At 42.1% G+C, this 13,684-nt stretch overlaps 1 protein-coding gene across 2 annotated transcripts in view; it reads right to left on the reverse strand.

Moving 5' to 3' along the window:
- The window catches only part of SCML4 (Scm polycomb group protein like 4), a 103,950-nt gene that overhangs the window by 13,648 nt on the left and 76,618 nt on the right, over nt 1-13,684 (reverse strand). For both annotated transcript variants that reach the window (XM_074948196.1, XM_074948197.1), the window contains exon 6: nt 3,449-3,715. In XM_074948196.1, the coding sequence (XP_074804297.1) occupies nt 3,449-3,715 (267 nt within the window). The remainder of the gene's footprint in view (nt 1-3,448; nt 3,716-13,684) is intronic.

Genomic DNA, 13,684 nt, shown 5'->3' on the forward strand with positions numbered 1-13,684 from the left:
GCTTCAGCAAGATGCGAATCCTGGGTACATATTCATGTTGCTAGCCTGTGCTGAAGTGAGGGCTGCTAACCAGATTAAAGCTAGTGTGGGTATACCTACCTAAGCTGCAACCACACCTTCGATTGCAGGCCAGTTGCAGTGTAGACATAGCCTATGAGAAGACCAGGGTCAAGGCTTAAAGAGATGTGGAGGTGAAATACAAGGACATTTGAAAAAGCACCTGTCACAGTTCAGGGCAACTGCAGCTGTATTTCCCGTCATTGGTCCAGCAATGGCACCTGGTATCAGGCTTCCTGCTCCCCAGCCATTGACTTTCTGGGTGGAAACCCACATCTCTCTCCCTTCTGACCAGGGTATTTCCAGGCTGCACAGCTCCCTGCCTTCACTGTGTTATTCCCAACAGGGAGAGGCTGCCTGAGGACACCTACTTGCTTTCTCTTCAGGGATGGTTAACCAGGGTGATTGCTACAGTTATAAGTACCACACAGTTCTTTCTATGCAAGCCTATTATATTCTGAAGAGGAAAGCACTACAGAGAAAACACATGAAAAACAATAAAAGAGACTGCACACATGTAGTGCATGCATACCTCTCTGGGGGACGAGGGGGCTTCAAAGGTTTGATAACGGAGCAAATACAGTAGCAGCTCCTCTCCCTACTAGAGAAGGTACATACAAAGCCACAACACCACATACACAACTGCACTTTTAATGTACCCCAAAGGTATTAACCTTCATTCAATAAGAGTTCACTTAATTCAATAAAGTTTATCTTAATTCCATAAGGTTTGTTCGGGATATTACAGAAGGTTGTCAGTCTGTCACAGCGCCATTTTGAAAGGTGACTGTTAAATCCAAAAAGACACTACAGTTAAGAGGAATGGCCTACAGTTCAATGCAATTCAGTGTGCAAAATGCAGGAAATGCGTTAAAGATCAGTGTGGATTCATGAAGGATTATTCAAAGATCTGATGTTAATATAATATTTTACTGAAAACTGTAATTGGGGAGGCAACCACACAGCAATGCTCATAGCCAGTTAAGGTTTGTAAGGTGTCACGGTTCCTTCTCCACTCTGAACCCTGGGGTACAGATGTGGGGACCTGCATGAAAGACACCCTAAACTTATTCTTACCAGCTTATGTTAAAAACTTCCTCAAGGTACAAACTTTGCCTTGTCCTTGAACCATATGCTGCCACCACCAAGCATTTTAAACAAAGAACAGGGAAAGAGCCCACTTGGAGACGTCTTCCCCCAAAATATCCCCCCAAACCCTTCACCCCCTTTCCTGGAGAAGGCTTGATAAGAATCCTCACCAATTTGTACAGGTGAACACAGACTCAAACCCTTGGATCGTAAGAACAATGAAAAAGCAATCAGGTTCTTAAAAGAAGAATTTTAATTAAAGAAAAGGTAAAAGAATCACCTCTGTAAAATCAGGATGGTAAATACCTTACAGGGTAATCAGATTCAAAACATAGAGAATCCCTCTAGGCAAAACCTTAAGTTACAAAAAGACACAAAAACAGGAATATACATTCCATCCAGCACAGCTTATTTTACCAGCCATTAAACAAAAGGAAATCAAATGTATTTCTAGCTAGATTACTTACTAACTTAACAGAAGTTCTGAGGCTGCCTTCCTGATCTGTTCCCGGCAAAAGCATCACACAGACAGACAAACCCTTTGTTCCCCCGCCACTCCAGATCTGAAAGTATCTTGTCTTCTCATTGGTCATTTGGGTCAGGTGCCAGGGAGGTTACCTTAGCTTCTTAACCCTTTACAGGTGAAAGGGTTTTGCCTCTGGCCAGGAGGGATTTTATAGCACTGTATACAGAAAGGTGGTTACCCTTCCCTTTATATTTATGACACAAGGGAAATATGCTTTTTTTGCTGTCATAAGTTAATGCTAGACAAGGGCAGGGGATTTGAAGAGAAATAAGAAAGGCTTCTGCAAATATATCAAGGGGAAAAGAAATACTAGAATGACAGAAGGTCCCATTAATAAAGGAGGAAGGGAAAGAAATTAATGACTTAAAATGGCTGAGACACTGAATTCCTTTGTTAAATCTGTCTTTTAGATGAAAAATATATAAATGGAGTTTGAATAATTAGAAAGGAAGGAAGACACTGTTAAAATCACTCTAATGATAAAGAGAAGCTAATAGAATACTTGGAAAAAGTGAACAAAGATATGGATTCTAGAGTAAGAGAATTAGTTAACAATGAAACATTGACAATTATTTTTGAAAAATCATGGATACTAAAAGGCTGGGAAAAAGTAAATTAATTCTGATTTCCAAAAAAAGGAAAGAAGAACAATTCTAGTAATTACTGCGCCATGACTGAGATCCTACCCTGCAATCAGCACAGCTCAGAAGGGATGTATTGAAAGGTAGCAGTAAGCCATTTTTGTGACTCCTTCCTCCATTCTCCCCTGATTCTGTGGCCATCTGGCTGCTGGATAGGTCTCTATCTGGTCCCACAGGGCTCCTCTACTTTACCCCTGGCTGGCTGCCTCTTTAACCCATCCATACCCCGACCTTGGCCCTATGCAGTCAGAGAATTCTTCACTGAGAGAATACTCCAATTGCCATCTGAACTGTTTTAAAGGCTCTTTTGTATAACCAGAGCAGTACAAAGCAGTGTTAATGGGGCCAAGGATCAGGCTATATAAGATTAAGCCCATGTAAAATACTGGAACAAAAAATTAGAAGGGGAAAAATCATTAAATACATAGGGCCCAACCAACATCTATTGAATTCAGTAGAAAAACTCTTATTAACTTTAATGGGAGCAGAAGCGAGCCCTTAAAGGATAATGGAGCAATGAGCAGTAAGCAGCCTGGGTTTATAAAGATTACATGTTTCTCAACAAACTTTTTGTGACGAAATTTGACATAAGTCGTAGGCGAAGAGTGATAGTGGGCTATGAAGTACAGCTAGGAAATAATCCCTTTTGTTGAGATAATTAATTATAAGAATCATGCCTTTATTTTGCCAGCTGGCTGTTGGGATCTGCATTGCACAGCACCATGTACACTTATGGAGCTATATAAATAATGAACTGTGTCGAATTTGGGGAATGAATAATTTGATATTCAGATAAATATTTATAGCCATAAAACCAATTACTCCAGTTCTGTCATATGCATTACACATAACAGATTTAAACTGAATAGTAAGAGTACCAGAAAACATTCATGTTTTCTACCTGACAACGTTTTCATCATTTATTTCTCCTTCTCCATAGTTTGCTATTGCTTCCTCTAACTCACAGTGTTTATGATTTGACCACTGGGGTTATTATTCTGTAGCTCTTACATGAAACTCACCTAACATCGAACAGAGTTTGCGGTGAGTAAGGACTGTGCGATGGAGCCACAGGAGAACAAAATAACACACATGGTTAATATCAAGATGGAATCATATAGATATATTATGTTACCACTTCTGTTTCCTTCAAGATAGGTTCCATTTCTAGTTGGGCTGGATGGCTGATGCCTCAAACCAGTAGATGATGGTCCCCCGGAGGACATCGGACCGGAACAATGGCTGCAAGAGGAAGGGGAGCCTCCAGCAAGACGTCCATCTCCAGAGCTTTGTCTCATGGTATACAGGGAGCTCATGCAATTAAAGGCAGAATCAGAAGGATCAACACTGTAGCGCTTCATGTTCATAGGGTCAACCAGGTAATCTTCAGGTACGATAGTTTCTGCTTGGCGGGAAGCCAGTGAAGAGAAATATAGATCAATGAAATGTAGATCATTTCTGGTCAGCCATTGAACATCTTGTTTAAAAAGTTGTTTTGTACAATTAGTTTAACTCTCTTTGCAATATCACACATAGCCAACTGGAATCCACCGGCCAGAGCCCTCAATGGGATGCCTGTGCTGAACTCCAGCATGGGCAGAGTAACAGTTATGCTGTTGGGAACTTCAAAAGTAATTGCTGCTGCAACAGCCGTACAGACAACTGACTGCATCCTTTGGGTTTTAAGAAGTGGGTAATAAGACAAATTCATACCTCCGGTACTAAATAACAACAAAAGGTGTAACTCCACCTAAGTCATTGGAGTTACAGCAGGGTTGAGTGTGGCTCAGTCTGATTCAGCTGTGTTAGTTTTGTTTTGGAGTAATTATTTCTTCAGAATCAGGGGGCATTTACTGTTAAATTTGAAAGGAGGGTGGGGGAAGCATGGTCCTGAGGGGATGAGGCACAGGTCTCATTTGCCTAATGGTGCTACATGAATAACAGAGTATGCGGGTTATGCATCCATCATTCTCTTATTCCCTTGCACTTAAAGCATGAAGGTCAGAAGGAAAAGGAAGACAAATGGGCATGCAATTTATTGGGTAAAAACTCCTGTCAGCCAATGAGAAAGAGTAAAGATAATAAACCAAAATGTTCTGGCTGCAATTACAAAAATTAATCAGGAAATATAATCGGCTTCAGACAGACATCAGGCCTGATATTCCCCAAGGGAAGGAAAAACTAGATAATTCATGAGCACTCCCAACTTTGATTACCAACAGAGAGAGATAATTGAGCTTTCCAAATACATTTCAGGTGCAAACATGAATACAGACAACATAACCACTTACAAGTTTTTGCCCTGTTGCTGTCCCTTCCCAGTTTTGTACAGTTGTTGCTTTCTGAAATAATAACTATCCAAACCCAAACAGAATGTCCTTTTCTCTTACCATGTAGCCATCAGTTTATATTATTATCTATATAGTCCTATAGGTGTGCATGGCACTTTGCATATACAATAGGCAAGACCGATACCACCATCTATTGTAAAGGTTGCCTGACAATTTCCATTATAAGGCCCTGTTTTCAGCTACTTATAACATTGCCAAAGTTAAACTGTTTGGGTTGAAATTTTCCATGCCATGCATCTGCCTCAGACTGAAATAGCTTGGAAAGTTTCAGTCAAACCAGTACAGCTACTTCCAAGAACAAGGCTAGAGAAAAATACATTGTATTTCAATATTGAAAACATTCTGGCAAACTTTTATCTGTGTCTCCCATGCTTTGGAGCATGGACTTGAAATTTGTCAAGGGAGCGAACTTCATGTTAGGGATGTGCCTTTTGCTGTTCCTATGAAAATCTCCCTGCATTGGCTAAATTATAAAGCGTTTGAAAAAATCACAGTGCACACACACTCAGTAGAGACTTAGAGATTTGTAGCTAAGATCACCAAAGATTCCATGCATACTGAGCATGCTCCATCTGCTTGCAGCTTGTATGTATGACCAGACCGTGAGTGCACCATCCCCATGGAGTGATTGAGCATGGTCCATCCACAGGATGGGCCCAAGCACTGGAAATGAGAGAAGGGAACCTGTCTCTCTAAGTGACCCCCTTGCTAGGCTCAGGCACCAAAGGGGAGGAAGGCACAAGAGCCAGATGGGAAGAGAGGAGGAGATTGCAATAAGGAGATTGCTGGGACTGGCACTGGGGAGAGTGAAGCTGTGACTGGGAACCGGAGGGCCAGGGAGGAAATGGGACTGGTTGGGCAAGGAACTGGAGACTGGGAGCAAGTGAAGGGAAGGGTGGAACTGAGAGGTAGGGAGGGAAATGGGGGAGGACTGAGAGCCAGTTGGCAGGGGGGACACTGAGGTCAGATGAGGGAAGGGGAAAACTGGGAAACTGTTACTGATTGCACAAGAAGACAGGGAACCAGCATGGGGAGAGAGGCAAGGCAGATCTGATGAGGAACCAGGGAGCAGGAGCAATACTGGGACCAGCTGGGCTAAGGGACTGTGACAAGGAGCCATGGACGGAGTAGTGGGGAACAGAGACTGAGATTAGTTGAGAAGACCAGGGAGGAAAACTGGGACTGGGAGAAACAAGGGTGGGGGAGGATGACTGAAAGCTGTGGAAAGGGGAGAGGCAGATCCGAGAAGGAGCCAGGAAGGGGTACTGGGACTGGCTGGCAAGGAGACGGAAAGTGCGGGAAGACTGAGACTTGGACTGGGAACCTGAAGGGAAAAGATTAGGACTTGCTGGGCAAGGAAACTGGGATAAGAAGCCTGAGGAGTGGAGAATAGGACTGGGACAACTAGCCAGACGTGGGGAAGAGACAAGACCGCGACAGGGAGAGGTTGGAGAGGATGGAGTAGTAGGGGTTTGGTTTGGGAAGGACAGTGGCCTGAATACATAGGATGGATGGTACTGTGTGTACAGTGTATATAGTGGGAGCTGGTAGCAACCCCTTAAACGTAGGTTGCTTAACACTTTCTATTATACAAGATTCTTAGAACTTTTATTCAGGAAGTGCTACCACCTCCATGGTTTGGAGCAAGCCTTTAAATGTGTCAGAGAGAAAGCCCTTAGAATAGACAAGGGCCTTTTCTTTTCCGCCCCGAAATTCCGTTCAGGTTCAGCTGAACCCCCTCATTAAACTACACATTTAACAAGCAAAGCATGAACAGAGAACATACAGGATGGACAGCCCTTCTCCTCCAGGCAGATCCGTTTCCTACTTCTTCTTTTTTTAGTTTAATCAAAAACTGCACTTTCGTCCCTCCTGCCCTTTGTCCACACCTTGCTCCCCCTCTCCTTATTACTCAAACGTTATCCTCTGCAGCCTGCCTGCTTCTGCCCATTGCAGACTGTTCAAAACCTCCTTAAGTCATCTTTTTCTCCTACTACTTCACCCACATCATCTCCCTTCTTAAATCCTTCCATTGCTTTTCTCTCTTACCACATTGGTTTGTCCTAAAACTCAAGTCCTCCATAACTATCTATATCTATAAATCCCTGGCCTTATATCCTCCTCCCCCATCTCTCTCCCTAGGCTCCCCTTTATAACCTCTTCTTACTGCTTCCTTCATCTCTTTCCCTCATCTCGACTTTGTACTGTCTTTAATGCTGCCTTCCTATGCCTGGAACAATCTCCCTCTTCTTTCCTGCCAAGTGCCCTTTCTCTCCTCCTGCAAATCCCCCTTAAACCACATTTCCTCCCAGAAGCTTTCCTATTTTATTCTTCTCACCCGTAAATCTCTCTGCACTCTCCCTTTCCTGAACTTTTGTGCCTTTCTTTGTCTTGTCTATTTAAGGTCCGGATCCTGAAAATGTACATGCTTAAACTCACTCCTAGGAATATTTCCATGCTGGGATGACTCACATGTATAAAGTTCATCTTGAGCCTGTTTGCAGGATTGAGGCCTTAGATTATAAATTCCTATAAGGGGGAAGGGATCTATTTACTTCCCCGTGTGTACATATATATGTCATGCATCACAACAGTGTCTTAATCTAATGTCCTGATCCACGCAGGCAGACAACTGTGTCACACAGGCAGATCCCTGCTGACATCAGCAGAGCTCTGTGCTGTGTCAGGGGGTCCATCTGCATGGATCAGTTTGAAGGATCAGGGCATATATTTCTAACATGCTACCTACATTTATTGCCTGGTACCATTTTTTAAACTATTATTGATAGTAATGAATCCCCATCCCTGTAGCACAGCTCAGAAAGCCCTCCACTCAGGTCAACCAAACACAACTGTCATAGCTCTGGATTATATGCTGCAGACATTATGCAAAAGACACATCCTTCAGCAAAGAGACCACAGCAAGCAAATCTGACAACTACCTTGCACTCGATGTAATGAGTTGTGTCTAGACTAGTATATCTCGAGCTGCCTCTCTGTTGCCACAACGCCAGTTATTCAGCTACAAATTGCCTCGCCCCATATAGGAACATCTGCCAAAAATTCCCAAGACAGCATCTCAAAAGGAAGCCCCCCACCCCTGTCAGTGTTATAGGCTACACAATAAGTTCCTGCCTGCCAAAGAGCTCCAGGGCCTTCAGTCTGGTACGTTTCATGCTGTATCGCATGTGCACATAGGACAGAGGATAATTAGAGAAAATCCCTATAGAGGCTAATTGGCGACATAGATACTAGTTCCCTAAACAAGAGACTTCCTCTTCAACACACTGGGAGCTTCCCAGGACAACAACTTTCAGGGTCTGGTGTTTGTTTGTTTTTATCTCCGTGTGGAAAACTGTTCTGTAATTTCTGTTCTGACTCTGATTTTCTTTACTGTCTCTTCATAAGCTCTTGTTCCACCGTCTATACTGGTTTGTCATTTTATTTCCTCCCATTAAATTCCCCATTAACATTTTTTCTAGCTAATATAGATTTCTTTCTCTCTCTCTCTCTCACTCTTTTTAGCCTGTCTCCCATTGCTCATATCATTTAGTCGTGGGCTCAACCCTATGGCCCTTTCCTGTACCTTTTAAAGTGCTACAATATTTTTTCTTATAATGGGTTGACCAGATGTGAACTCACTATTTTAAGCCGCATGATATCATGTCTTCCTCAGTCCTGTCCGCTCCTTTCCTAGCCATGACTTTGGTTAATCTACTAGGCTTTTCTCATTGCCAGACATTTTGAGAGGAGCCAACCAGAGTCTCAAGGTCTCTTTCAAAGGCTCTCTAAGCAGCTTAATTCCTTTGTATTTTATACTCACTGGGCTTGATTCAGCCCCTATAGCAGAAATGGATTCACCCTGTTGAATGGCAAGGGTTGTCTACATCACCACCCTCCCCAGCTTGATTGGCTGGGGACAGCACCTTTAACTTGCAGTTGGGATTCTGTGAAAGGGCTGGAGGCAACGTAGGGGATTTGTTGAATCAGATTCCTGGCCACACCCCTTCCCCAGCCAGCATCACCCACTTCTGGGGCTAGGCTATCTGCTTACAGGCCTCCTATCCGAGCAGGGGTTGTGGTTACTGTGCACTGCCACAGTTCCCTCTGGGTGGACTGTCCATTGCCAAGGTCACATATTACACTGGTGGAAGCCTGTATTTGATATTTCAATACATTAGGAAAGCACTTCGTATGTAATTCAGCCTAAGTGACTGTAACATCAACGAAGTCATCAACTGAGTTGCCCCTGCTTACGCCAAGGCTGAATTTGGTCCTTAGTATTCATGAATAAAGTCCAGAGGAGAAGCAACAAAACTTGGAACAAACCCTGCCATCCTGTTTTCAGAGCCAGAGTTTCCTCACTAACTTTCAGAAGGAAACTAAAGAGACTCAAGATCTGACCCAGAAAATTCCTGATTCCTGTGTTTAATGTGGATAGAGTCTCTAGCTAGCTAAATGCTCTGTTCATTGCTGGGAATGCATTCTCTCTCTCTCTCTCTCTTCCTCTCTCTTTTTTATTTTTTTAATTGAAATCGTAAGAGGTGCTGCCTAGCCAAAACGGAACCTAATCTATACAGCTTTCCCACAACAGCCACTGCTTGTTTCTTTCTCACATTAGGGTTATAAGGCTTGGCAAGAGAGAGGAGATCCACTATGCTGGATCTTTAAGCACTGTTTCCCCAGGAAACTCCCATATTGTGCTCATGCATTGGGGAGATGGAATGGATGTGGAAACAGTGACATCTGTATTAACTAACTGGAAGCTTTCTGTACAACATAGAGTATCACTGTGAAAACATGTTGCATGTTCATCCTATGAGTTCCAATTAACAAGGAATGAAGACACTGCCTCTCAAACTTTACATGCAAAAAAAGAGAATAGGGGAGTACAGGAAGATCAAATAAAGAGGTGCAGTATGGTCCACTCTTATATACCATCATTTCATTCTAATCTAACCTGTTGAAAAAAAGAGACAGAGGAAGATTTAACTAATATTTACCAACCAGGCATGCATTAGCTGTGAGCTGACAACCATCATTTTAACCTGGACTCCAAAAGGATCAGAAAAGAACATTTTCTGTGTCTATCAAACACAGTCTCACGCATTTCTGTCTGGTCAAAATACTTCTTTATACCTTGTCTCCACAGTAGTTCAATATTTGATACGATTAGCTGAGGAGGATAATGAATTGGGGGTTTTCAGCTCTGAATTATCTGATTTACATCATGATGACAACACCACCCACTCCTTTTAGCTCCATCCCCACTCCAGACATACAACTCCATGAAAATATGATGTCACCCACTCAGAGGCATTTCCAGAGTCTCAACACCATCGCATTACACACGTATATACACTAGGCACTGCTTGTCAAGAAATAACTGTCATGCCCTTATCTCCAGTACCAATATGTAGAGGTGCTCTTTACAGTAAAGTGCTAGTCTTGCGGGCAGCAGCACCATCTGTGACTCTGCTAATAAACAAAGCATCCGCTCACAAGTTACTCCAATATCCCTCAACAATCCAACACAAGCCAGATCAAAAGAAGCAATTTAACATTACAGTACCTTTTCCACACCATGCCGTGGCTGTCTTAGCTTAGTCAGGCAATAAAACCTTTAAAGGAGCCACATCTGCTTTATGGCAGCAGAGCTAAGCAACTCACTACTACCGGAAGAGAGGGACACAGAGATGCTTCCCTAAGGAGTCAAAGCATCACTGAGGCAACCACAAACAGCCAGTGAGCAGCAAGAATGTGGCACATGATGACAGCATTTCATCGCAGCCACATCTGAATTTTTCTAATGATGGGATGGCAATTGTTGCGTCATCAACAGGAATATGTGATCAGACTCATTTTAAAACAATCAAACCATAGGCAGGACCAGGGAAATATAATTAAACCCCATCCATTTGTGCCTATATTTATTATGCATATTGAAATCATGGCACTGCTGTAGAGACAAACTGCTAAAGAGTGATTTCTCCTGTATTTAGTCTAATTGAGGCAGGCTCTGTATTTCTATGACATCCATATGAGCACGTAGCAAACTTTTGGGTGCTATAAAATAATAGCTACTAATAAATGTATACTACCCAGAGTCTGGGTAGCAGCATGGGTTAAAGCACTCACCTTGCACTACAGCTGGTTGAAAATTTTGTGGAAAAATGGCTTCTTAAAAAAATTTTGTGGAAAAATGGCTTCTTAAAAAAATGATCTGTTTATTTTGCTGTAACTGGTAAATGGAAATGTAGCAGTGTTTTCTTTTTTGGTTTTCCTTCCCCTTTCCCCCTGTCTTTTGTAAGAGGCAAATGGAAACAGAAAAGAATTGAAAAAGCAGGGGACGGAGATAAAAAAAAGGGCAAAATAGTGGGGGAAGGAAAAACTGTAAACATGTTATTCATGAAGAATTTTGCATAAACAAATATCATTCCTTTTGGGAACCTGGGCAATGAAAATGACCTTTCAACTTTACACATTTTTTGGGCAATTCCTCCACCTTTCACAAGTTCAAATTCTGCCTTAATGGAAATCTGCTCTTAGGAACATAGGAGCTGCCAAATGATCAGACCCAAGGGTCATCTAGTCTAGTATCCTGTCTTCAATAGTCTGAGAAATGTCTTCAAATGTCTGAGAAAGGTTCAAGAACCCCACAGTAGGAAGATGTGGGATAATCTTACCCCTATGAAGGTCTCACCCTAATACCTAATTAGAAAGAGTCCAGCGAAGGGCAACAAAAATGATTAAGGGGCTGGAGCACATGACTTATGAGGAGAGGCTGAGGGAACTGGGATTATTTAGTCTGCAGAAGAGAAGGGTGAGGGGGGATTTGATAGCTGCTTTCAACTACCTGAAAGGGGGTTCCAAAGAGGATGGATCTAGACTGTTTTCAGTGGTGGCAGATGACAGAACAAGGAGTAATGGTCTCAAGTTGCAGTGGGGGAGGTTTAGGTTGGCTATTAGGGAAAACTTTTTCACTAGGAGGGTGGTGAAGCACTGGAATGGGTTACCTAGGGTGGTTGTAGAATCTCCTTCCTTAGAGGTTTTTAAGGTCAGGCTTGACAAAGCCCTAGCTGGGATGATTTAGTTGGGGATTGGTCCTGCTTTGAGCAGGGGATTCGACTAGATGACCTCCTGAGGTCCCTTCCAACCCTGATATTCTATGATTCTAATAGTTAGACATTGGTTTAAATCCTGAATCATGAGTTTTTATTTTCTACCCAAAACTTTTTTTAAAGCATTCACTATTATAACTCTTGATATCCTTCTTCCAGATAAATGCCCAATTCCTTCCCCCCCACCCCCAAAAAATCTTGGCCTTGACAGTGTCCTGTGGCAATGAGTTCTGCAGTCTAATAACATGATGAGTGAAAAAGTATTTCCTCTTTCCAATATTATATTTGCTACCTTTCAATTCCATTGAATGCTCCCATGTTCTTGGTCCTTATCACCAAACCACAACATTCAGTGCACCTGACTAGTCTCTGATCAGAAAAGGTTCAAAACTAGAATAGCAGAAGTGTTTCACCTGAGTGCCAAGTTATATAGGTATAGCTGTGAGGAGGAGTTTGCACAGTGCCATTATGCACTGTACTTCACTCTAGTCAGTTCTATTAGTCTTTTCCTTTCATACGCATCAAATTCACATAATGCATGTGTAACCCACACACCTCCTGGATGTGATGTTCTGATCCATCTAGTGGCGCCGAGATAATTTAAAGAGAGAGAGATTAATGAGTCTGCTTAACAGCCGTATGGCTTTTAGCTCATGCAGTAGAGGCTCATGCACTAAACTCCGGAAGCCCCAGGTTTGATCCTTCCTGCTGACGACCGGAGTCTGTTGGTATTACACTTGTGGGCATACGTGGGCTTCCTGTACATGAACAATGGAAAATTTAATTTCATAGCCTTTCTCCATAGTATCACTAAGTGCATTTAATTTAATTTCATAGCCTTTTCTCCACAGTATCACTAAGTTCACGATCACACTGCACACAACACATTAATAACCCTATATAGCATGGCACAAACTGGCATGAGGTAAAAGTTTGAGAGGACCTTCTTCCCCTGTTGGCCATGAATAATTTTATAAGTTACTGACTAATGTAAATGTCACTTGGGTAAATGATATTTGTGATAATGGTGGACTGTTGCCTGTGGGATTTTTAAGCACATCTGTTGATCTGACATCTTGCAATACGGGCATTTTGTATCACATTGTTAACCAACATGAAATATTTTACACACTGTTTTAGGAATAGGAGATTCATATTTAACTTTCATTTAACTCATTTGAAAATAAAGCACTTGCTGATATTTTACATTCAAACTGCTTCAAAAGAATGAAAAAAAATTCCAAGAAAATCTTAAAAATCCTAGCAAGTTAAAACAAATATAAGCATAAGCATGATATTCTACATCTTACTAGAACTCTAGGTATATTTTACCCTCATTCTGCACGTCTGGACATGTAAGACATGAATTAAAATGCTTGTCTCATGTGTATTTTTGTTCATAGTGGATGCTATCTCATCCATCACACTGTGGGCACTTACTCTAATCATTTCATCCAAATTCTTTGTTGACACACTTTGAATTATGTGTTATCAAAAACAGCTTTATCTAGATTCCTTTTGAAAGCCCCATTCCATATTTGGCTCCTTTGCCCTAATCTCAACATCAGCAACATTTTGATTCTGCTGTAAATCGTCTTGCACTGGAACCAGGTCACTGCAAGCCATTGCTCTGAAAGAACTGTTTGTTCAATAATGCAAGTCACTCATGTTCCCTCTCAGTTGTTTTTAGTGGCACTTGGTAGAAGGAGAGAGATCAACAAGGCTCCAGCCTTCAACGTGTGACGGGTCTTATTCATAGGGGATGGTTTGTTTTCAGAGTGAGCATGGATGCAGTAATCCAGAGGAGAATGAGAAATGTTTCTTCTTGGGTTGACTGCTGGAGGGAGGTTTGTTCACATCATTTGACACAGAGTTCCAAGGAAGTGGGAGCAACTCCAT

Source organism: Natator depressus, chromosome 3, assembly GCF_965152275.1.
Source record: "Natator depressus isolate rNatDep1 chromosome 3, rNatDep2.hap1, whole genome shotgun sequence".
NCBI classification, from domain to species: Eukaryota; Metazoa; Chordata; order Testudines; family Cheloniidae; genus Natator; species Natator depressus.